The 25,192-nt window shown below is 36.0% G+C and overlaps 1 protein-coding gene across 1 annotated transcript; it reads left to right on the forward strand.

Moving 5' to 3' along the window:
* Positions 1–2,048: 2,048 nt before the first annotated feature.
* On the forward strand, positions 2,049–24,617 carry LOC307130598 (uncharacterized protein). The gene is made up of 10 exons (XM_079823667.1): positions 2,049–2,458; positions 11,748–11,933; positions 12,128–12,246; positions 14,935–15,038; positions 16,393–16,460; positions 18,109–18,255; positions 18,380–18,470; positions 18,546–18,694; positions 19,263–19,404; positions 22,838–24,617. The coding sequence occupies exons 1-10, from the start codon at positions 2,212–2,214 to the stop codon at positions 22,998–23,000; spliced, it is 1,416 nt and encodes a 471-aa protein (XP_079679793.1). The 5' UTR covers positions 2,049–2,211; the 3' UTR covers positions 23,001–24,617.
* The last annotated feature ends 575 nt before the right edge of the window (positions 24,618–25,192 follow it).

Here is a 25,192-nt window from a genome sequence, read left to right on the forward strand (position 1 = left end):
AGCAAACCACTTGCTATCAAGCTTTACCCTGACCTCCCTAGAGCTCGACGACACCGGCATGTTCCACTGTAATTATATCTGCAGAATTGATGGCATATATGAGCAGTACTATGGGACTGGGACTCGACTTTTTGTACATTTTAGGACTGAAAATGTGACTCAGGGCAGCCCACTTTGTTCCTCTAATATTACAGGTAAGAAGCGGATACCTTTTGGTACAATTTCTCATTATCACTCTCTTGTTCTCTGACTTTCTCTAGCGGTTTCTTTCTTACTTTCTTTCTTTTTTCCCTAGATGGAGAGGAGGGTGACTCCAGAGTTTACCTGCTTTTCCCCTTTCTTGTTTTAATTGTTTTATTATCTAAACTGGTGGTATTTATATTTATGAGTTCAGTTGCACTTTTTTCTACACATTAAATCAAATCCATATGTTTACTTGATGCAAGGCATGTTTATTTATATGGTATATAGTAGTAACTGAAAGAGCTACAACTTGCATAATTTAGGGAGAACAAATTAAATTTAAAAAATATAATTTTGTAATTTAAAAAATATATATATATTTTTAATATAAAAATATGTAAGGAAAGAAAAAGATAAATAAAATAAAATAAATAAAATGTTGAAATAAATAATACAAAATTATTAAAAGAGAAATAAGCAGTATGTTCACTACGATACAAGTACTGTACTGTGCTTTTTAAAGAAATTAATACTTTTACATCAACAAGGGTTGATCAAAAGTGACAATACACAGTTTTACATTTGTTACAAAACAAATCTATTTCAAATAAACATGTATATATTCGTACCACTATTCATCAAGAATACCTAAAAAAAAATCATGGTATCACAGTCTCCATAAAATATTAAGCAGCTCATCTGTTTTCAACATTGATAATAATAAGAAACAAGTTTCTTGAGCATCAAATCAGCATATTAAAATGATTTCTGAAGGATCATGTGACACTGAAAACTGGAGTAATGATGCTGAAAATTCAGCTTTGCCATCACCGGAAAAATATATTAAAACTGTAATATTTCTCAATCTTGCTGATTTTACTGTTTTTGATCAAATAAATGCAGGCTTGGAGACTTCAAAAAAACATTTAAAAAATCTTAGGGACCCCAAACTTTTGAACAGTATTTTATACAAGGACAGTAATCTTCTGAAAATACCCTTCGGTTTAATAACAATGGAAGATGTGAATCAGTGTGTGGGCACATTACTGCTCACACATGCTGGTGTGTCTGGGTCAAGTGTTCAACAGTACTACATTAATTTCACAAGAAATGTTTTCCGTTAGGTTGTACTAGTAATGATAAAAGTAAATGTTTTTTTTTTTTCCCCAACATAAAATTCCCTTGTGTACCAGCTTTGTATGAGGCTTAATATTAATACTGAAACCATGTCTTATTAAAGTAACTCAACTTTTTTTTCTACCATGGCGTGATGAGATGCATTATATGTGCCAGTATTTGCAGGCGTAGCCATTAGGCTACCTGCCTAACCTGTTTGCTGAGCTGTATGTAAACATTAATGTCAATGGAAATGAGCATACAAAAGATTCTTTGTTCTCATTATTTCATCAGTTGGAGGATGATGATAATCCCACACACACATTTTGTTCAGTTTTCACCTAAATCAGATTATCTTGCCTTGATTTGTTCAATAAATAAATAACCTAAATCGGCAATGCTTAGTATTATTTCTTGAAATAACACATCAGATCCATATATGTAGCCTACAATCATCTGAATGTTGGGCCTATTAGTAATTGACATCTGAAATAACTATTCAAACAGTATAACTGCATTCAGAAAATAAAATAATATAGCTACAGATAAGATATGAAGTAGCTAAGCCTTCAACTGTTGTAAATAAAGAAATGGCAAAACACTCACCACAAGGGGGAAACATTGACCTTTACCACAGCGCCTGCAGCTCTGAGGGCTTTTAAAATGAGATAAGCATGGAGAGAGAGAGCGAGAGAGAGAGAGCGAGAGAGAGAGAGAGAGAGAGAGAGAGAGCGAGAGAGAGGTCATATGACAGGGATGAGGGGTGTGTTCACTATCAAGACACTTTCTCAAACGTCTAAAATGAGCTTTCAGAAAGACCGCCGAAGATTTTTTACGTGCTGATTTTATCACTTTGTCACCTCACAACAACTTTAATGCCTGAGAGTAAGAGTTTTCAAAGGATTTAACACGATGATCGCATCTTGTGACGAATCACATGTAGAAGGGAAAAGTAAAAACCATCTGGACAGTAATGGACCCGTTGGGAAGTTTAAGGGAATGAAGTGCAGTGTTGCTACGGGGAATAACAACATCTGTCGGTCCGTTGCACTTGTGACCTCACCTGCGTCTGCCTGCGCGCGCATCTCGATGCCAGGTGTGATGGACGCAGAGGGGCGAGTGGACGAATCCAGACTCAGGATGCATATATTTAAAAACGGTGAGTAATCTATCATCATCCATATCGTTTGAGGAGAGTCGGCATCATAATAGGCTAATTAGTGTAAGCTGTTGGAAATCAATAACTATTAAACATGACCACCAGCATCCTGAGGTGACAGTAGAAGTTGTCTCTGTTTGTAATATATGGATTGTGATTTGATTGTGATACTGGATCAGAAGATGATCTTGTTTATATTGTTACATAACTTTAATCTACATTATCATTAGATATAACATGTCAGATGATTGTGACACTACAGTTTTAGTGTTTCTGCTTGACCAACAAAGATTTCATTAGGCCTAAATATTGCATATAGAGAGAGAGAGAGAGAGAGAGAGAGAGAGAGAGAGAGAGAGAGAGAGAGAGAGAGAGAGAGAGAGAGAGAGAGAGAGAGAGAGAGAGAGAGAGAGAGATCATTAACATAGTGGGTGGATAGCCACCAGTGTTGGTTAGGCCTACTATAAAAATGTATTAATTACTAGCTACTAATTACATCTTCGACAGTGTAATTAGATTACTGTACTCTAAAAAAGTAGGCTACTGCATTAATAATAGCTTTCTAACCTCGACCAGTTTAACAATACAAGGATAGACAAGAATAAAGTTCTCTTTTGATTCTTTCAAATAAATCATATATAAAACTGCATATATTATTCCTGAACTGGCCAAGTAGCCTATATAAAGGGAGGTTCCATTAAAAACCATACATTTTATCAATAGATGTTCAATTTGAATGTAAAACCCACTATTGTTTATATAGTTTGAGTTGTTCTATAGTTTGAAGTAACTGAATTCAATTCAAGAAGCTTGTTTGTGTTTTGTTTGATACTTGTGACATCATTAAAAAAATTTTTTTTTTTTCAAAAGTTAGAATAATGTGTCAGCGTTTACTATAAATGATTTATCTGTGCACATAATTTTATTTAATTTTTTTTAATGTATGTGCCTCATAATATTAAGTCAAATAATCCTCCCTCTTGCAGTGATGTGTTCTCTGATGATGTGTTTACTGGCATGAGGGCGGGGCAACCTGTCACTCACATGAGATCGGCCAATAGCAAATCACAACCATCCAATCATTTCCCCATGGACAGAATCAAGTCCCGTACTACATTTTTGTTTCTTTTCTTGTTTAAAAAGCCATTTCTCTTGGATACACGGCACAATAGGGAAGAAAAGACTATCGCAACTTCTATTTCATTCAGAGTTTATTATATTTAAATTTAATAAAGTCTTAATGAAAATGTAAAAATGCAAAAAAAGTGTTGGTATGGGGATAAAAAATATAATTAACTCAGTAAGTATAAAAACAACAGATGTCAATGGAAATCCCTGTACCTTTATATTCAAATGTTTTTTTTTTTCTTCTGTATTTGCTGATCAAATCAACAACCAAATCAGTTGATCAGGTCAAGTACTCATGGTTATCTCTATCAGTCAATCTTTGTTGCATTCAAAGGGATAGTAATTAACATGCACAACTCTTAGTTTAACATACTTTGGAAGAATGTCTGTCTGGAATCACTGGCCTACCCAAAGGCCCTCTTCTTGTCAAGTGCTAGTCAAGTGACATGTTGCCCGACAAACAGATGAAGAATAGCTTCATAGTAATCCAGAGAGCTATAGAATCTGTCCTGTGTAGAACTACAATCATAAGATTCATGTTAACAGGATTAGTCATGCTGTAGTGTGTCATGGTTGCACCATAGAGTTGTGGATCTTTTATCAGTAGGTCTGTTTAATTTTAGTGTGAAATGATTATTGTGTATCGTGCAATATCTTATATAGGTCTAAAATGTACTAGCAGTTTGTTAGATTAACTAGATGCTAATCTTTTACTTATGGCCAATGACACCAATTAGCTTGCATTATAGTTTGATCTACTCTACAATAGGATCTTAAATGTTTCTTCATATATATATATATATATATATATATATATATATATATATATATATATATATATATATATATATATATATATATATATATACTGTATATTTAGAAGAAGAAGAAAAAAGATTAAAATTGAAAAAAACAATCTACAATTACAATTAAAATTAAAATTTGAAAAAAAAAAATTTTTATTCTTATAATATAAAATTATATATATATATATATATATATATATATATATATATAATTTTTTTTCTAAATATAATGTTCTTGTGTTCCCTGAAGAGGGCAGATGTATCGACACTCGAAACCACGTTCAGCAATGCAGCGATTGACTGGTGGCAATACAACAACATTATGACATCATATAATTAAAAAAGCCACCTGGCAAAAAACTTGACAAAAAAAAAAACAAACAAGCACAAATTTCTGGTCCTTTATAAGGAAACAGGCAAATGACCAAACCAACATAAAAGTTATAATAGATAAATGAACCGGTTGATTCGCAATTCCCACTTATTTATATTCACGTTTTTATAGTATTTGTACACCCTTTACATTTTTAATTCAATGTTGTATTTAATAATTAATTTAATTTTTAATTCAATTTGAAGCAGATTTGTTACGTGACAGCAATAATTAAAGTTTCTTAAGGGTGAAGATCAAGTTCTCTGCATCTCCTGCGCTGCATCAAGCCACTCACATAATATCTGTCACCACCGAAATTAATGCATGAAATTAATGGCTCAGAGTAACTGTACAGCATGTGTGTAAGACTGCAATGACATTATAAAGTAATTATTCAATCAAAAATGTACAACCCCAAATCAGTAAAAGTTGGGACAGTATGGAAAACGCAAAAAAAAGTGATTTCTAAATTTACTTTGACTTGTATTTCATTGCAGACAATATGAACACAAAATATTTCATGTTTTGTCTGGTCAACTTCATGTAATTTGTAAATATGCATCCTTTCCTGTCATTCAGACCTGCAACACATTTCAAAAAAAGTTGGGACAGGAGCAATTTAGGGCTAGTAATGAGGTAAAATGGTTAAATAATGATGTGATTTGAAAGAGGTGATGTCAACAGGTGATTGTAATTATGATTTGGTACAAAAGCAGCATCCAAGAAAGGTCCAATCCTTTAGGAGCAAAGATGGGCAGAGGATCGCCAGTTTGCCAACAAATACGTGAGAATATGAGAGAGAATTATTGAAATGTTTAAAAACAATGTTCCTCAAAGAAAGATAGGAAGAGATTTGGATATTTCACATTCATAATTAAAAGATTCAAGGAATCTGGAGGAATTTCAGTGCGTACAGGACAAGGGAGCAAGCCTAAGCTGAACAACCGTGATCTCCGATCCCTCAGGCGGCACTGCATCAAGAATCGTCATTCATCTATAAGCGATATCACCACATGGGCTCAGGACTACTTTGGCAAACCTTTGTCAAGTACCACAATACGTAGTTACATCCACAAATGCCAGTTAAATCTGTACTGTGCCAAAAGGAAGCCCTATGTTAAGTGTCCAGAAGCGCCGTCGACTTCTCTGGGCTCGGAGGCATCTGGGATGGACCATCACACAGTGGAAACGTGTACTGTGGTCAGATGAATCAGTATTTCAGGTATTTTTTGGGAAGAATGGACGCCGTGTGCTCCGGAGCAAAGAAGAAAAGGATCATCCAGACTGTTACCAGCAACAAGTCCAAAAGCCAGGGTCTGTCATGGTATGGGGTTGTGTCAGTGCCCTTGGCAAAGGTAACTTGCACTTCTGTGAAGGCACCATTAATGCTGAAAAGTACATAGAGATTTTGGAGCATAATATGCTGCCTTCAAGAAGACATCTTTTCCAGGGACGTCCATGCATATTTCAACAAGACAATGCAAAACCACATTCTGCACACATTACAAAGTCCTGGCTGCGGAGGAAGAGGGTACGGGTACTTGACTGGCCTGCCTGCAGTCCCGACCTGTCTCCAATAGAGAATGTGTAAATGCGACAACGAAGACCCCGTACTGTTGCCCACCTTAAGACTTGTTTGCAGGAAGAATGGGACAAAATTACACCTGAAACACTTCATCACTTGGTGTCTTCAGTCCCTAAACATCTTTTAAGTGTTGTGAAAAGGAATGGCAACATTACAAAGTGGTAAATGCTTTACTGTCCCAACTTTTTTTTAAATGTGTTGCAGGTCTGAATGACAGGAAAGGATGCATATTTACAAATGACATGAAGTTGACCAGACAAAACATGAAATATTTTGTGTTCATATTGTCTGCAATGAAATACAAGTCAAAGTAAATTTAGAAATCACTTTTTTTTTTTTTTTTTTTTGCGTTTTCCATACTGTCCCAACTTTTTCTGATTTAAACCCCATATATATATATATATATATATATATATATATATATATATATATATATATATATATATATATATATATATATATATATATATATATATTAGGGCTGTCAAAAGATTAATCGCATCCAAAATAAAAGTTTGTGTTTACATAATATATGTGTGTGTACTATGTTAATTTTTATTTATATATACATACACACACATTCATGTATATATTTAAGAAATATTTGCATGTATATACTGTATATACATTTATATAATCTATAATAAATATAAATGTTTTGTATATAAAAATATTTTTTTCTGAAATATATACATGCTTGTGTATGTATTTATATATAAATAATAATTAACAGAGTACACACACGTATATTATGTAAACAAACTTTTATTTTGGATGCGATTAATCGCGATTAATCTTTTGACAGCCCTAATATATATATATATATATATATATATATATATATATATATATATATATATATATATATATATATATATATATATATATATATATATATATATACATACATACTAGGGGTGTAACGGTACACAAAACTGACGGTTCGGTACGTACCTCGGTTTTGAAGTCACGGTTCGGTACGAGTTCGGTACAGCAGATTTACAAAATTGCTTTTTATTTATTTTTTATATTTAACAGTGGTTTACTGGAGAAAAAAGTGTCCTTGAATGAATTAAATTATATCTAAAAGTTTATTTAAGATATTTCTGTAAATTATATAGGGAGCCCTTACTTGCACATTAATATTAAAGGTTCACAACAGAGCCCAAACTATTAGCCTAAATTCAGTTGCTATTTATTTTTAGGTATAATAATCAACACTCAAATAACACATTGTGTGCAAATATGTAAACTTCACATAAGGCAGTTTTTGCATTAACTTCTAAATCTTAGAGCCCGACCGATATATCGGCGGGCCGATATTATCGGCCGATATTAGGCTTTTTCCAAACTATCGGTATCGGCATTTATGATGGCCGATAAATGAATATTTTTTTAAAAATAAAAAAACCGGACGAAACACCTCTCAAACACATTGAGTGTTGGCGTTTCATAGTTTGTCCACCAGAGGGCGCTCTACAACGTGCCGGCTGGCAACACCACCAGCTGATCCAGCAGAGTCATGCTGAGCTTCAGCGCTCTGAGCGCTGCATTCACAACACAGATCATCCGCGAAATGCATGTAAGTTGGCAACGAGACATACATTGCTTGAATTGAATAACAGTTAAAAGAACATCCCCATCAGTTCTCTTAACTCAAATAACATGACACAATTTGTAACTGCCAAGTCCAGTTTTGCTGTTACATGTAAGCCAAGAGAGCTGGTAATTACGCTAGGTTACAGTTGACTGACTTATTTTACCTCGGACAATGTGACTGAATAAAATGTATTTCTTTAATAGTCTGACAGTTTGACATCATGAGACGTATCATCTCTCCCCTGCCCGTTATTTTGAAAAAGTATACATATTTCTAAATTATAACTTATCATAGACGCTAACCACAAAGCTAGCTAATGCCATGGCTATCAGTGGGAGACCGCTAACATTAATGCGCCTTGAAAAACACAAACTTATTCTGCCTAAATAAAGTAATGATTACTGTATTTATAACTAGTATATTTGTAGTTCCAGTCTCTGCATTGTAAATCGTAAGTTAGGCTCGTGAAGAGTGAACGAAAGTGCGTGACTTCGTTCAGACGCCGCATTAACGAGTCAAATAATGGATTACACGAGTCATCATCAGTAACGTTAGTAGATTTTAGAAGGCAGGCAGCAAATGATGATTGAAAATGGTTTGTGGTAGCTTGATGGATAGAATTAAAAGTGCATGTAAAGGGATAAGCAAGTTGACATTGTAATTATAAGGTGGCTCATATTTATACTGTATATAGTTTATGTTTTGCTGTTGTTGTTATTTATCAGAACTTCTAGAACTTAACTGAATATTTTTTTTTTCCAGTCTTGCTAAAAGTTATATTTATAAAGCTTACCACATCTATTAATACTGGTAACTTTGATTTTTTGTTTTTGTTAGCCTATTGTGTTTTCGTCCAAACGACTTTAAGTTTCATATCTTAAGTTTGTATTTTTATACATTTTATTTATCAGAACTTTAATATATTTTATGTTCCTCTGTTCTGTTGTAACAATAAAACAAACAAGTTTATTTTTAAACTGTATTATCATATTATTTTAGAGAGGCTGAGGGATCATGAATAACTACAAATAACTGATGTATAAGGGAAATCTGTGTGTTTTTTTACGCGTTTCTGTTATTTTATTTTTTTATTTTTTATATATATCGGCTGATATATCGGAATATCGGATTTTTAAGTGACCAAATATTTGTATCGGTATCGGCCTTAAAAATCCTTTATCGGTCGGGCTCTACTAAATCTAATTATAAAATAGTTTTTTTCTCCAAATCGTTGTTGAAATATAATAATTTATATACAGTGTCTGTCATTTTCATGAAAGGTTTATTTAACATGCATGAAATAATCAAGACATCACTAACAGGTTAAGTAGAATATAATGAATATAACGGCTAATATAGACCATATATTTAGCGAAAGAGTTGATTTCTCTAGTGAATAAAATTCTGTGGACACTGAATGACTGCCTGAGGTAAATGTGATGCTAACGTTACATGACATTGTTTAGTTCACAAGCAGTTATATTGACATCTTTCCGCAGTTGAAACACTGATTTAGCGATTACACCACATATATACATGACAGTAAATTGTAATGTATCCTCAGCATACCTTCAGATCGTCATTCATGTTTATTCTTGAATCTTTAGTAACAGATGATCGATCGCCTTCACAGATGATCGCGCTCAGGCGCGTGCGCGTCGCGCGGCCGCTTGAACTGTGATCAGTGACCAGTCACGCCACATAGAGCGTCAAAACGGCATTTATCGTTTGAATTTCGTGATAAAATGGACTATATACTTAATATGTTCGTGTGGGAACTCGGATTGAAGTGTGTTCCGCGCTTACAACAAGCCGACAGTTAACTGTTAAAGATTACATTCATAACCGTTCGACGCGTGCACCGTTCACAAATGATCACGGTCACGCGCGCGCCGCGCGGCCACTTGAACTGTGTTTAGTGATCACTGATCAGTCACGCACATTAAAGAGCATCAAAACGTCATTTATAGTTTGAATTTCATGATAATATGGACTGAATACTTAATATGTTCGTGTGGGAACTCGGATTGAAGTGTGTTCCGCGCTTACAACAAGCCGACTGTTAACTGTTAAACATTACATTCATAACCGTTCGGTACACGCGTGCACCGTACCGGAAGCCCTGTACCGAAACGGTTCAATACGAATACGTGTACCGTTACACCCCTAATACATACATACATATATTTAATAAGTCTATTTTAGCAGTTCTATTTTTATTTTGTGTAAGTTATGTGATTTATTTTTCTTGATAGGCTTGTTGTAATCCACTCAATGGGTCTCTAAAGTAGCTCTGCACCCATTAGCGTTCATGAGATCTAGTCACATTTGAAGCTTAATATTCAGCAACACACCCTAATCTTACAACACAAGTATGTGACACGAGAGTGTGATGCAAATGTGACCACATGAGTAACGTTTAAACTTTAAAGACATACGTCACGATTCAAAGCATTTCACCAACTGCCCTTCAGTGTATCTTCTGCTGTGCATGCAAAGACCTCTCATCTCCAAAACACATTCCTCCTATTCGGTGACATGAGAATCTTTGCAAAGCGAATGAATTACATAATCAGCTCTGTAAGAAGGGGATTAGAGGTTGTTTTTGTTCTGTGTGAGCCCACAAGCTCTCTCTGCCCCGACTGTGAGAGCTCATTGTGAAATGCTGAATTGCTAATGCTAATACGATGCGGGCGCTTAGGTTTGCATAGACTTCTCTCTGGTGCAGTACATCTTTGAAATGATGCAATTAAATGTTGATGCTCTGTTTGTTTAGTCAATACATTTGTTTAAACTGTTGAACTGATGCATTGCCTTTCCAATCAATTGTATGTGGAGACTGACAATATCAATGAAAACTCCTAGTAAGCAAGTTATCACTTAGTTCAGGGGTTTTCTAGATGCCACAGACCCCAACATATGATCATCCTGGTGCATGTTCAACATTTTTTATTTAATTTTCTTTTCTTTTTTTTTTAACGTTTCTTATATATTATATTAGTTTATTATGTTTCTATTATGTATTGTTTTTTCAATAAATTTCATTTTAATCGTTTCATTCACAGTGTGTGTAAATTTAGTTTAATTTAATTAAATTTTTGATTATTTATATTATTAAATAATACAATTATTATTTTTCTATTTTAATTTAAAGTTTACACTTTTTATCTCTAAACTTTTCCATGGACCCCATAGCACTCCCTTGCCCTTTAAGTTTGAAAAGTTAGTTAAAGGGGTAGTTCACCCAAAAATGAAAATTCTGTCATCATTTACTCACCCTCAAGTTGTTCCAAACCTGTATGAGTTTCTTTGTTCTGCTGAACATAAAAGAAGATATTTTGAGGTGTTTGTAACAAAGCAGATAGAGCAACCGTTGACTACCAACGTATTTTTTTCTTTTGTGTTCAGCTGAACAAAAAAACTCATGCATGTTTAGAACAACTTGAGGGTGAGTAAATGATGACAGAATTTTAATGTGTTGGTGAACTATCCCTTTAACAACTTTAGAAATCCAAATAATACAAATTGATTTAAAATAAATAAATAAATAAAATAAAAGGGACATTTGCAATTTTATTATTAATATTTTTATCAGTTTTTTTTAAATGCATTGTATTCTTTAAAAATTTGAGTTTTTTTACATTTCCTGTAAAGTACAGCTCTCAAAAATAGTCTGTATACTTGTAGAATAAAAGAAACTGATATTGTGAAATAGTGAATATCCTGAGGCATGTGGTCCTATTATCCCTGCTCATCATCTTTAAATGTCTGTCTTGTGTTCTGTTTGTGTGATTCAGGTGGTGTGTCACCTGACGAACGGGGTCAGGTATGGCGCTTTCTGTTTGGGATGTACCCCTGCAGCTCTACGGCTCTGGAGCGCCACCTACTGCTGGAGCAGATGGCGGTGCGCTATCATGTCATGAAGAGGAAGTGGCAACACCTGCTTCCTGGAGCCGTTCGTCTGCGTCTTAATGGCACTGATGGTAAATCATATTGCAGGGCAGAACAAACACTTTTAATATGGAACGGGTTGCCCTTATCAACCCTTACTAACTGCAATAAAATGTTCAGTGTTGACATTGAAATCCTCTGATATACAACTGATACATTTTGGGGATGTTGAACCATAGCTAATAATAAATAAATATTATTTTCTGTCTGTCTGCTTATTTTCCAGCTGAACTGTTGACAGCAGTGAAGTTGTTTGACCAGAGGCAGGACAGAGAGCAGAATCAACAGCAATATCCGTCAGAAGAAGCCCAAGAGAAGATGTCCTTTTTGCAACTGCAGGCTCAGGTAAAACTACCAACCAACATCTAAACAATATACCATGTGAGATTTTACAGTGGTTGGAAAGTGTGAAAAATAAAAGAGCTTGATTATATAAAAAAAATCATAATATTAAATACTAGGGCTGGGATTTCTTGATTTTAATTGATTCTCATTTTTATCAACCGATATTGATTCTTTATTCCCAAGAACCAATTAGTCATCCTGTTTTCAGTTTATGAATGAACTGATCATTCTAGAGCGCCTCCCATCCAAAAAATCGCAATAATCTTTGTGCTTTGTTACTATTGATATGAAACAAAGTCTTAGATTTCAATTTACATCCATTTTATTACGAAATATTAAAATAAATACAGTTTTGGCGCTGTTTAATATGTTGTGACTGATCACAGTAGCGCCTTAGATTAGAGCTCACATGAACTGATCATCTCCTCCGCTTTAATACCAGTTACAGCGCAAAATAAACATGAATGAACGTCTGAAGGTTTGTTAAAAGATACATTACAACTTTCCATAATCCGGATCATGTCGCATGGAATCGCTCAATCAGTGTTTCAACCGCGGAAAGACGTCATTAAAACAGCATATAAACAATGTCACGTAACGTCACATTTACCTCAGAAAAACTAACTAGAAAAATGAACCCTAGAGATGAGCATTTTGAATAAATAAATCATTATAATTTTTAATGTTCTTCAATATTAATGCATGTTTGAATAAATCTGTCAAGTTTTTTATGACTGCCACCATTTAAAAAACAAATTGGTGTAGAAATATGATAATGTAATAACTTTATTATTATAAAAAAGCATCATCGATTATAATTTGTTTATATTTAAATCAGTTAATTTGAACATTCAATATTACAGTAATGTAGTTCAAACTGACATCCATGTATAGATTACAGCATTAGTTGAGAATTTATTTTTTCTTAAAGGGGTGGTAAAACATGATTTCACTTTTCTAACTTTAGCTAGTGTGTAATGTTGCTGTTTGAGCATAAACAACATCTGCAAAGTTACAACATTCAAAGTTTAAAGCAAAGGGAGATATTTGCTTTTAAAGAAATCAATTTCTAAGGACTACAGCAAACGGCTGGTAGGGACTACAGACATTCCTCCAGGGTTGCTGACATCACCAGTCCAAATATTTACATAAACCCCTCCTCCGAGAATATTAAATAAGGGGGGTTGAGGCCATTTTGTATTGCTGGGGGGAAGAGTTGATGTGGAATAGTTAGGCTGGAGTGTTGTTGCCGCAATGCAGACGAAACGCTGTTATTTTCATCCGGATTGCAGGTACACTTTGTTCAGCCTTCCTAGGGATGGGGGTGCGTTGCAGTGCGTTTAACATACAACATGTTATATGCATGTGTGTATGAGACCGAGGGGAACAGGTCGCATTTGCAGCAGATATATGCTGACAGACAGGGGTCGGAGGAGAAGACCGGAAAATGTGACATAATGGACAATATTCGTCTGTTTTTGCAATACACGAGCCGCGGTTCAGCTGCGCGAGACAAACACTGCCAGTGTGAATGCACAACGGGCGCGTGTGGCTCCCGCTGCACATTTCACGGAGGAAAGCTTCCACAATCTTTGCGAGTTCAATGCAGGATTTGCACAACGGCTTGTCCTGAAAGATGGATTTAAAAACAGAAGCTGTTTAGGCAACAACCTGTAAGTATGAATTATTTTTCGTCGATGTGTTTTCCTGTAATAGTTCTTATTGTTAATTGTACATTGTAGCAAGGAAGTAAACAAATGACAACGCTGTTTGGCTCTGCAAACCAGTTTATTAAATGCTCATTCATACTTAACATTCTCCGACTAACACCTAACGTTAAAAACTTTTTTTAAATCTCAACAGCGAACTTGGAATTAGTGTAAATTATTCTTTGATTAGAGCTTTTATGTATTGTTTATCTACAGGCATGCTAAACATGGTTCTGTGTTTGATTTGGCTACTATAGTAAAGCCAATGTTTAGTGTTTGTTTTGGATTAATAGTTCTTGCGACAGATATTTGGCTATAATCGTTCTAAAAATGCAAAAGTAACAGTGCCATTCAGTAGTGATCACTATAGATCGCAGTCTTTACTCTTGAGGACTGAACAGGTTCTGCTCGATCATCTTCACTAAAATTGTCTGGGTCCGATTCGGGCTCAAATTGGTATGGTTTTATTGACGCCATTGTTTGGAATACTACCAAAGCACAGTCTACCGGGAAAGGTAAGGGGCGTGACGTGTCTGACAAATGTGCACTAGGCGGTTAGCGAATCACAACTAACCAATCTGAGCCCATTGCATATTTTTGAGGGACCAGCTTCATAGAACCCGGAAACTATCAGACCGTTTTTACAAGGAGGGACAGAGCAGTGTATAATAAAGGTAAAATGTATGAAAAATAATGACATTTTTTAAAAACGAAGCATGAACACATGTTACAGTGCACCCCACAAACACAATCAAGCCTTCGAAAGAATGTGTTTTACCACCCCTTTAAGAAAATGTTCCATGTGTAACTGATATATATCCACAATAATCGATATTGAATCGAATCAAAAGCTTGTGAATGGAAATTTAATCCAATCGTGAAATTTGTGTCAATACCCAGCCCTATTAAACACAATTGTGTAATAAGAAGGTCCAGTATGTCAGGTCAGTTTTGATTTCATACTGACTTTAATGTGCAGGTGCTATTTGAACGGGTAAACTTTGACCTGGAAGAGCTTCAGGAGGCCATACGCATCATTGACAAAGATGTTCCTCGAACCGATCGATATCTTCCCTACTATCGGTGAGAACTTGTTTAATTTGTATATTTGAATATGCTAAAAAAAGAGAACGCAGGTCATAAAATATATAGAAAAGGCTATCAAAGCCATTGGTATCGAAGCATTTGCTATATCTTTGCAATTCTGACTTTTTCCTCACAATTGCGAGTTTAAATATCACAATTCTGAGATAAAGGTCAGAATTGTAAGACATAACCTCGCAATTCTGACTTTATTTCTCACAATTCTGACTTTATAACATCTAATTCTGACTTATGATATAAACTTGCGAACAAAAAAGGTAATTGCGAGATAAATTGTGAGTTTATGACTTTTTTTATGAGTTTATAACTTGCAATTCTGACTTTTTCTCGGAATTGTGAGACAGAAACTTGCAGATGTGCGAGAGAAAAAAAAAGATCTATCTTGATCTACATAAATCAATCAGCAAGTCTATCTTCACTTGATGATTCTGTTTTAAAACTTTTTTGATGTTTAATTTATACCAAAAAGGAGTTTTAAAATAGATTCATCATTGCATGTGTTTTGCATGACATTTTTTTTTTTTTCTTGCATGGGTTTTTTTGTCAGACAGCACAGTTCCTTCTTCATGTCTGCTGAAGAAAGTAAAGTCAACAATTCCTTTCTCATGTCTGTTTACACAAACTTCATAAAGTTGTGAAATACACGGCTCATTTTGCATCACTAATGTGAGTTACCAGCGCAAAGCAAACATGTCATTGCCACACCAATTTATCAAACAACCTTGAAGCTCAACGTAAATAACACTCGGGAGTCTGTCGCACCATTTTACTGCGGTTAAACAGTAACTAGTTTTGAGTATGGTCAGCTTAACTCACTTTGATAGCAGAATTTAAAGTACACACAAAATCTACAATTAGAGCAGAAATTTGTTGCACTTTCACAAAGTCACAATGTTGCTGGCTTCTAAACGGATATATTATAATTACATGAACTAAATTGCAAATATAGGCATACACAATAATTACTAATACAAATTAATGGTATATTAGCGAAAATGGTTTTCATACTGACCTTTAGTTCTGTATTTTGCTTTTAAGTATAGTTCAAGTGTAGTATATATTAAGCATTGTAAACTTTTTTTAAATAACTCTAAATTGATATATCAAATTATAATAATATAAACTAATATAAAATGTACCTACTTTGTGGCAGCAATATCAAACTGTCTTGATACCACTAAGCTTCTTCTTCTTTTTTTTTCTTTTTTTTATGATTTATATGCACTGCATGATTGTATCAAGTTTTTTTTTACTCTGTTAAAATACACCCGCTTAATTAAATCAGTTTTTTGAAGAGTAGGGAGTTTCTAATCTCTAATCTGTTTTATCACAGGAATGAAGGTTTGGGTAACCTGCTTGTGTTAAGAGATATCCTAATCACGTATGCTGCTTTTCACCCAGGTATGTGGTTGTAAATACACTTTTGAGTCTTTTTGGGTACACTTTATTTTAAGGTGTCCATGTTACAGTGTAATTATACATTTTAAGTACTGAGTAATAATAATCAACTACATGTACTTACTATAGGGTTATGGTTAAGAATAGGGTTAGTTGCATGTAATTATGCTTAATTTATTGTTATTACTACATTAACGTTATGTAACGTGTATATGAAGGACACTAAAATAAAGGGCCCTATTTTAATGGTCTGAAGTGCATGGTGCAGTTGCACTTAGGGCGTGTCCGAATCCACTTTTGCTAGTTTAACGATGGAAAAAAAATGTCTGCGCTCCAGGCGCATGGTCCAAAAGGGTTGTATGTAGTCTCTTAATAAGTCATGGGTGTGTTTTGGGCATAATGCACTTGCTCCATGGCAAATTCGCTATTTACATGGCGAAATTTGCAAGCGGAAAGACCGGACGCTTCTCCAGAGAGGAATCCTTTTATTTTTAATATTGATTTTTTTTTTTTTTTGCTGTTGCCCTGTGTGTGTAATAAGCAGAGTGTACGCGTGTTGTGCACCCACTTATATTACTAACACTGCGCTATTGACTTTAGACCAGGTCAATAGGTAGGTCAATGGCGCAGTCGTTTTCAGTTGCCTCAAAATAGCAACGCGCCAAAAATGCGCCTGAACACACCTCGTTTGTGGGTGAACAAATGGTTGCAACTTGCAAGTGCATTTACTATTTAAACAACGTGGCGCTGGACGTGAAAAACACTAGCAAAAAACACTTGACTTCTGCCGTCGCATTGCGCCAGGTGTATGATAGGGCCCATAGTGTTACCATCTTTTAAAAATAAAATAATACTTGATATAATTGTTCTAATGTGACAGTAAAGACATTTATAAATATAAAAAAAATGCTGTTCTTTTGAACTTTCTATTCATCAAGGAGTCCTGAAAAAATATATATCCCAGTTTCCATAACAATGTTAAGCAGCTCAACTGTTTACAACATTGATAATAATGCGGAATGTTTCTTGAGGATCACATCATCATATTAGAATGGTTTATGAAGGATAACGTGACACTGAAGACTGGAGTAATGATGCTGAAAATTCAGGCTTGCATCACCGGAATACATTGGATTTCAATTAGATTAGAACAGAAAACAATTATTTTACATTGAAATAATATTCACAGTATTTGCTGTATTTTGATCAAATAAATGCAGCATTGATGAGCATAAGAAGCTTCTTTCAAATCATTTTAAAATCTTATTGACCCAAAACCTTTGAACTCTTTTATTTGGGTGTTTGTGATCTGATCTTTGTTTGCTGATGAAGGGTGACATCTAGTGGTTAAATTGTGAAGTAGGCCTACTTAATTTCTAATTTAAAGGGGTGGTTCGTAACTTGTTCCACAACCTGTATGCATTTCTTTCTTCTGCTGAACACAAACGATTATATTTTGAAGAATATGGTTAGGCAAACAAGTCAATGGGGCCCATTCAACAAACTTTCTTCAAAATAGCTTTTTCTGTGTTTAGCAGAAGAAAGAATTTCATACATGTTTGGACCAACTTGAGGGTGAGTAAATGATGACAGATTTTTTGTTTTTGAGTGAACTATCCCTTTAATCAGTTTCTTTCTCTTGTCTCTGCAGAAGTTAGTTACGCTCAGGGTATGAATGACCTGTGCAGTCGCTTTCTTGAGGTTCTCGACTCAGAAGTGGACACTTACTGGAGCTTCTCCTGTTACATGGAGAAGTTTTCCAAAGACTTCTGTGCTGATGGACTGTATCGCAAAATGGGTGGGTTTTCTTGTTTTTTCCAAACCATTTAGATCTGTTTTTAGCAATAATAATGGCCCATGATTTCTTACCGGATTTATTGTTTCTAATGGTCAAATGCTGTTTCTGCTGTGGCGTTTATCAGAACTGGAAGCTGCTTTACTAAAAGAACTGGATCCTCAACTACACTCTCATCTGGTCACAGATAACATGGAAAGACTCACATTTTGTCACAGGTTTGTGTTGGTTTTCTTTTTTTGCTTTCTTTTTTTTCTGTCACTTTATATATGTTATCTTTGTTTTCCATTCAGGTGGCTTCTGTTGGGTTTCCAGCGGGAGTTTGAGCACAGCGATGCTCTGCGTCTGTTTGAGATTTTCAGCTGTGATCACCTGGAGCTCATCTCACAGCAGGTGGATCGTGCTCGATATCAGGAGAGACTGGCGCGCAAACACAGCCTGGGTAAGAGTCCTTTCAACCACCTATCTCTAGCTCTTAATGGAGTATTTCACTTTAAAATGGAAATTACCCCATGAATTACTCACCCCTCTCTTCTTTCTTATGAACTCAATCAAAGCTATATTAATAAATATACTAATGCTAATTTTCATTTTAAAGTGAGCTACTCCTTTAAAGTCACCATGATACCTGTCACTCACATGACATCACAGCAATAGCAAACCACAACCATCCAATACATTTCCCATGGAAAAAATGCCCCCATTTAATTGTTTTTTAACATTTTTTGGGAAGCCGTATCACTCGGATATACATCACAATATCCCCAAGACAACTTCAGTTAACTTACAACTTCCGTTTCATGCCGACTTTGATGTTATTAGAAAAATGGATAAACACTAGTTTTGTATTATGTATCGCATGTATTTATTGTGTTGTAATTATCTTTTCTCAGGACTTTGGTCAGATTTGATTCAAATGTGCTATATAAATAAATGTTACACTTTATTTACATTATTTATTTACATACATACTAAATTATTTTGATTGATTTTGACTTTGCGATCGGCAGAGGAGGAACCTGTGACGGAGCAACACTCCGTAAACACAGATTTCACCTTTGAACTCTTCATGTGTGCCACCATCTTGCTGGAGAACAGAGACACTTTACTCAGCTGCGAGAACGAGGTTCAGCTCATACAGTTTACCAGCAGGTGTGTTTTTTTTTGGTGTGTGTGTGTGCGTGTGTTCGTGCATGTGTGTTTGTTCCATAGACTGTAAAAAAATATGGACGTAGTGTCCGTGACGTCACCCATAGGATTCTGAATAGCAGTTTTGAAGCTTAAAGCTGGCTGTTGCCATATTGGCAGCGTCACTACTTGTCACTCCCGGATAACTAAAAATGGGTAAAGAGGCGGGACATGGGTGGAGCTGAGGTGACTTGTTGACTAACAGACTGCAGACAAATGGCAATCCACCTGTCACTCAAAGTGGCCACACCCTTATATTATGCAGAACTTTAAGGCTTTATATAATGCAAAAATTCACCCCTTCACAGTTGTCTTGAAGGACAAAATTAGCCGTATAGACCAAAAGCACAATTTGTACCAAGCTGTTAACATGTTTTTTTTTTTCTCTGCTGTAAAGTTGGGCATTTTAACATGGGGCTCAATGAGATTCTGCTCCCTTTTGGAGCCTGTATCTAGCGGCCAGTCAATGCATGCAGTTTAAGTCACTTCCGCATTGACTTCAAGAGAAACTGGGGGAGGTTGCTGCTTTTTCCACAGCAATTTTCACTCAACGCTCTAAGCATTCAATAATCACTTCGCTCCAGCTCCGCTCCGGGGTCACCATTTCCCGCTCCCCGCTCCACTCCTTGCTCACTGATATCAGAAACACTGCTCCGTCTGAGGAAATTTGCGGCTAGAGTATTTATGTAAGCTCTGAAATATCACAAAAGTTTGATTTATAACATACATTAAATTAAAAAAAAAATTCAATATAGTTTATTTGGAACATTAGTGCAAACATTTTTCTACGACATGCCAAGCTTATTAGGCTTTATCCACATTAAAAGTTAAACATCATTGCTGCTTTTTGCAGTGCAAATTTAGTTTGGAAAGATGAAATGGTAGGCCTATGTTTTCATCAATTATTTTATCTACGGGTCTCTACATTACAGATTTATGCTCATTCAAAATCAGATACAGAGAACTGTAAGCAGATAAGCACTGTAAGATTACATGTGTTTGAATGCATTAGAGAGAACGCTTGTGTGTGTGAATAAGTGCTACCTGTTTAAAATGTGCTTTCACCTGATCATATTCAGTATGTAGAAGGTACAAAAGAATTCCTTGAACTATAACATCCCGCTCATGTCCATTGTCGTCATCATAACCTTTACATTCTTTCTGATTTGAGTGATCCATCTGTATGTATCAAGCTAGTTAAAGGTGCACTATGTACAATTTTTCAGTAAAATATCCAAAAACCACTAGGCCAGTGTTATATATTTTGTTCAGTTGAGTTCTTACAATATCCCAAATGTTTCCAACTATTTGTAAACCGTGAGAAAATTGCTATTTTAACCAAGGAACCGGGACGTGTGAGGAAGTCGCCTGTCAACTGCGTCATATCTGCGTTACCCCTGGTTTTATTTTGCAGAAATGCTTTACTCTTACTGTAGTGTGAACAAGTGTCATATCAGCCGCCGAGCGAACACACAGAGTAACGTCATAACATCATTTTCAACACACTCAGATGTATCTAACATGATAAACAGAGCTGCTTTACCTCATGCTCATGACCGGAAAAGCAGAAGTGGTGCCGGCAACTGTGGCATAATAAAAGTCCCGCCGGAGACTATGCCATAATAACAGTCCCGCTACTCGCGAGGCGTGTGTTCCGCTCTTCTTATTAACAGTGGCTCCAGCGGCCTTGCTCAGCTCCACAACACTCGGTCCTCCTCTGCTTCATACTACAGTAACGTTAATAATCGCATCCGTGAACATGATTTTTGCCCGAGTCCGATCCCGATTCTTTTCCACCGACTGTGAGGTGAAGACCACAAGTCCCAAGATTCTGCATTCTAACTTAGCGTCATCAAACTACGTCTTTGTTTTGAATAGGCGACCTCTAATGGACGGAAAAGTTACATGGCTAAAGTGTGTGCGTTTGCGTGTGGGTGTTTGCATGTGTGTTTTTGCGTTTGTATGCGTGCGTATGTGTTTGCGTGATGTGTGTTTGCATGTGTGTGTTTACACGTGTTTGTGCGCATGTTTGCATGTGTTTTTTGCGTTTGTTGGTGTTTGTGAGTGCGCGCATGTGTGCGTGACGTGTGTTTGCATGACGTGTGTTTGCGTGACGTGGGTTTGCGTGCCGTGGGTTTGCGTGACGTGTGTTTGCTTGATGTGGGTTTGTGTGCCGTGGGTTTGCGTGACGTGGGTTTGCGTGACGTGTGTTTGCATGACGTGTGTTTGCGTGACGTGGGTTTGCTAAACGCAAACACGAGCACACAAACACATACACACGCATACAAACGCAAAAACACACATGCAAACACCCACACGCAAACGCACACACTTTAGCCATGAGGTTGCCTATTCAAAACAAAGACGTAGTTTGATGACGCTAAGTTTGAATGCAGAATCTTGGCGTGGGTTTGCGTGGCGTGGGTTTACGTGGCGTGGGTTTGCGTGGCGTGGGTTTGCGTGGCGTAGGTTTGCGTGGCGTGGGTTTGCGTGGCGTGGGTTTGCGTAGCGTGGGTTTGTGTGGCGTGGGTTTGTGTGGCGTAGGTTTGTGTGGCGTGGGTTTGTGTGGCGTGGGTTTGTGTGGCGTGGGTTTGCGTGGCGTGGGTTTGCGTGGCGTGGGTTTGCGTGGCATGGGTTTGCGTGGCGTAAGTTTGTGTGGCGTGGGTTTGCGTGGCGTGGGTTTGCGTAGCGTGGGTTTGTGTGGCGTGGGTTTGTGTGGCGTGGGTTTGTGTGGCGTGGGTTTGTGTGGCGTGGGTTTGTGTGGCGTGGGTTTGCGTGGCGTGGGTTTGCGTGGCGTGGGTTTGCGTGGCATGGGTTTGCGTGGCGTAAGTTTGTGTGGCGTGGGTTTGTGTGGCGTGGGTTTGCATGGCGTGGGTTTGCGTGGCGTGGGTTTGCGTGGCATGGGTTTGCGTGGCGTGGGTTTGTGGCGTGGGTTTGTGTGGCGTAGGTTTGCGTGGCGTGGGTTTGCGTGGCGTAGGTTTGTGTGGCGTGGGTTTGTGTGGCGTAGGTTTGCGTGGCGTGGGTTTGCGTGGCGTGGGTTTGCGTGGCGTAGAGTTTCCGTGATGTGTGTTTGTGTTTGAATGCGTGTGCGTTTGTGTTTGCGTGATGTGTGTTTGTGTGTTTGTGTGTAAGTGTTTGGGTTTGCATATTTGTTCTTCACTTGATATTGTATTACTTTTTGCAGTAAACATATAGTGGCCCCAACATGTCACACTTAAAAATGTCAAAATTTTTTTTATGTCAAATACTTTTTGTCTTAATAAGAAAATTAAATGTAGACAATTGATTTTTGTCATTGTCATTGATTTTGTGATTGTTTTGTTAAAAACTGCTATCTCTCTTTAAAATAATACCAATTTAGTTGATATTTTGAGTCTAATCATGCTGTCATGATCAGTCTGCAGGGCAAGCTGGACCTGAACAGCACCCTGAAAAAAGCTGAGGAACATTTTTACAACTACTGCAAGCGCTCATCCTGGGACTATTTGAATGGCCTCTATCGCACACGCAAGAGCAAAGAGGAGCATTTCTTATATCATCTCCGTAACCTTTTTACCTGAGACCAAAAGGCATGATGGAATTTTTCAGGAAACAATCTTGTTGACAGAAACTTGTGGAAAAACTGTGACTTTATGCTCCAGTGGGATTTTGGGAATCCAGTGGGAATTTTTACTCCAAAGAATGATGCTGCTTTTATACAGGACTAGGATGGGCTCCTTCCAAACAGTCCATTCAGTATTTGATCTTAGTTTATAAGGCTTCTATGGTGCCAGAATTTATGAGAACAGCAACACGCTAATTTAACCTGAAGATAATCAAAACAATTATTTTGTTTAACCTTTTACCCTGACCATGCTTGAAAATATAAGTAGCATTTGGGAATTTAACCGATTTTTGATAGTACTGAAGACTTATTGACTGCAGAGAAGCATGCAACACCAAAATGTGCTTTATTTTGAACAGGATTTTCCTTAGAAATCCTTACTGCTGATCTAAGCGAGAAGCGACCTGTGAATATTATTCAGTCTCAGAAAAACCGTGCCTGTTTTACAGGCAAGCACAATATAATAATAGAAACACAGGCTCAGTTCTGAGAAGCTCTAGAAGACCCTCCGTGGTGTTGTCTTACCAGTCGTAGAGTGCTGGTCAGAAATAGCATGTTGAATCAGGACACCCTGAGACCACATTGGTTTGATTATGTAAGAGGCTCAAAATATAAGTGTACACTTGTAGATATTGAATATTGGATATAACATTTGGTTATTATTTATTAAGAACTGCAGACGCATTCAGTGAGGGAATGCTGTTAAAATAGTTTTCTAAGAGAATTAAATGACTGGCCAACATTTGGGTGCTGTAATTTTAATGCTGCCCACTAATGTTTGGATTACATTTTGAAGTTTGCACAGCATTTTTATTAATGTCTTAATTAATGTAGCAATAATGTAGAGACACTGCAAAGTAAAACAGAATGAATGAATCTGTATTTTCAATCAATAGTGTCATTCGTCAACCTGTGCGTGTGTGTGTATGTGAGAGTGAGTGAGTGTTTTATTTTAAGATTACTATGTGACATTTAAGCTGTCAGTTTCTAGTGAGTCAATTCATAAAGAATAGACTCATGCATGCTAGCCATTAAATATTCTTGTGAAATAAAGTGTTGAGATTTGAATATGACTATTTTTTTAGTTTCTCTAATTAATTAGTTTTACTCTTAAAGCTGAGCTATGATACATGGCACTTTCCTTGAATAGGGTGCACACCAAAAACCATAACATTAGTGCAATATTAGTTACCACATAATGCCACCTTGGAATTATAAGAAGATTCTATCTGCATTCTGAGCAGTTTTGAGATATTGAGCTTCAAAGTTTTTGAAATTGTTTTGTTTTCTGAATAGAAAGTACAAAACACATTGCATAATGTAAATAAATTGTCACAGAATATGTGAATAACTCAATTTTGACAAATCTCAAGACAGAACCTTATAAATCCAAGGGGACTATAATTTATTACAAAACGCGTAACTTTCCTTAATTCTAATGCACAGCGACTGACTTTTTCTAAGGCATGATGAGTCGACGTAGTCTCTCTTGTTTTTTGTTTTTTTTGTGCAAATATTGTAGTTTTGATCATATTCATCAAGCTCAGGATTTACCTTTTTACCCAAGTTACTGTAAGAAAAAAAAAATTCTTTAATTAATGGGAAGTGTCAAATATTTGGTAACACTTTATTTCAATGGTCCACTTTAGACAAACTAACTTTGCAACTACATGTCAACTTATTCTACTAACCCTAACGGTCTACTAATACTCTAATGACTTGACTTGTAGTTGCAAAGTTACTTTTTAGTGGAATGTCTAAAGTGGACAATATAAATAAAGTGTAACCAAACATTGAATTAATTTATTTAGCTATATAAATGAAGTCTAAATATGCAACCCCATTGCCCAATATTTTGAAATAAATGTTGATGTTTATTTATTTTGTATGAATTAATCACACAAATTGGGGTTTTCAACTGTATTGAAACTTGTTTTAAAGAAGACACTCAGCAGATTATTGCTGAGTGAAAGCACTTAAAAAAATTATAGAAGTTTAAATTTTACATTTACAAATGTACTGTACTAAATATATATTATTTTCTATAAAATGTTTTGTATTATTATTTACTCTAAAATTACTAAAAAATCAAAGCCTCATATCTAACCAAGTTGTGTTCCAAATTTGAAGTTGATATCACAAAAAAAT

This window comes from Gobio gobio (assembly GCF_949357685.1).
Source record: "Gobio gobio genome assembly, chromosome: 8".
NCBI lineage: Eukaryota > Metazoa > Chordata > Actinopteri > Cypriniformes > Gobionidae > Gobio > Gobio gobio.

Bases quoted from the DNA above. Each gene is read 5' to 3' on its own strand.
- LOC307130598 (XM_079823667.1), top strand. From the start codon at position 2,212: ATGATCGCATCTTGTGACGAATCACATGTAGAAGGGAAAAGTAAAAAC. The intron at 2,459-11,747 runs GTGAGTAATCTA...TGTGTGATTCAG, and splicing joins GATGCATATATTTAAAAACG to GTGGTGTGTCACCTGACGAA. The intron at 12,247-14,934 runs GTAAAACTACCA...TTTAATGTGCAG, and splicing joins TTTTGCAACTGCAGGCTCAG to GTGCTATTTGAACGGGTAAA.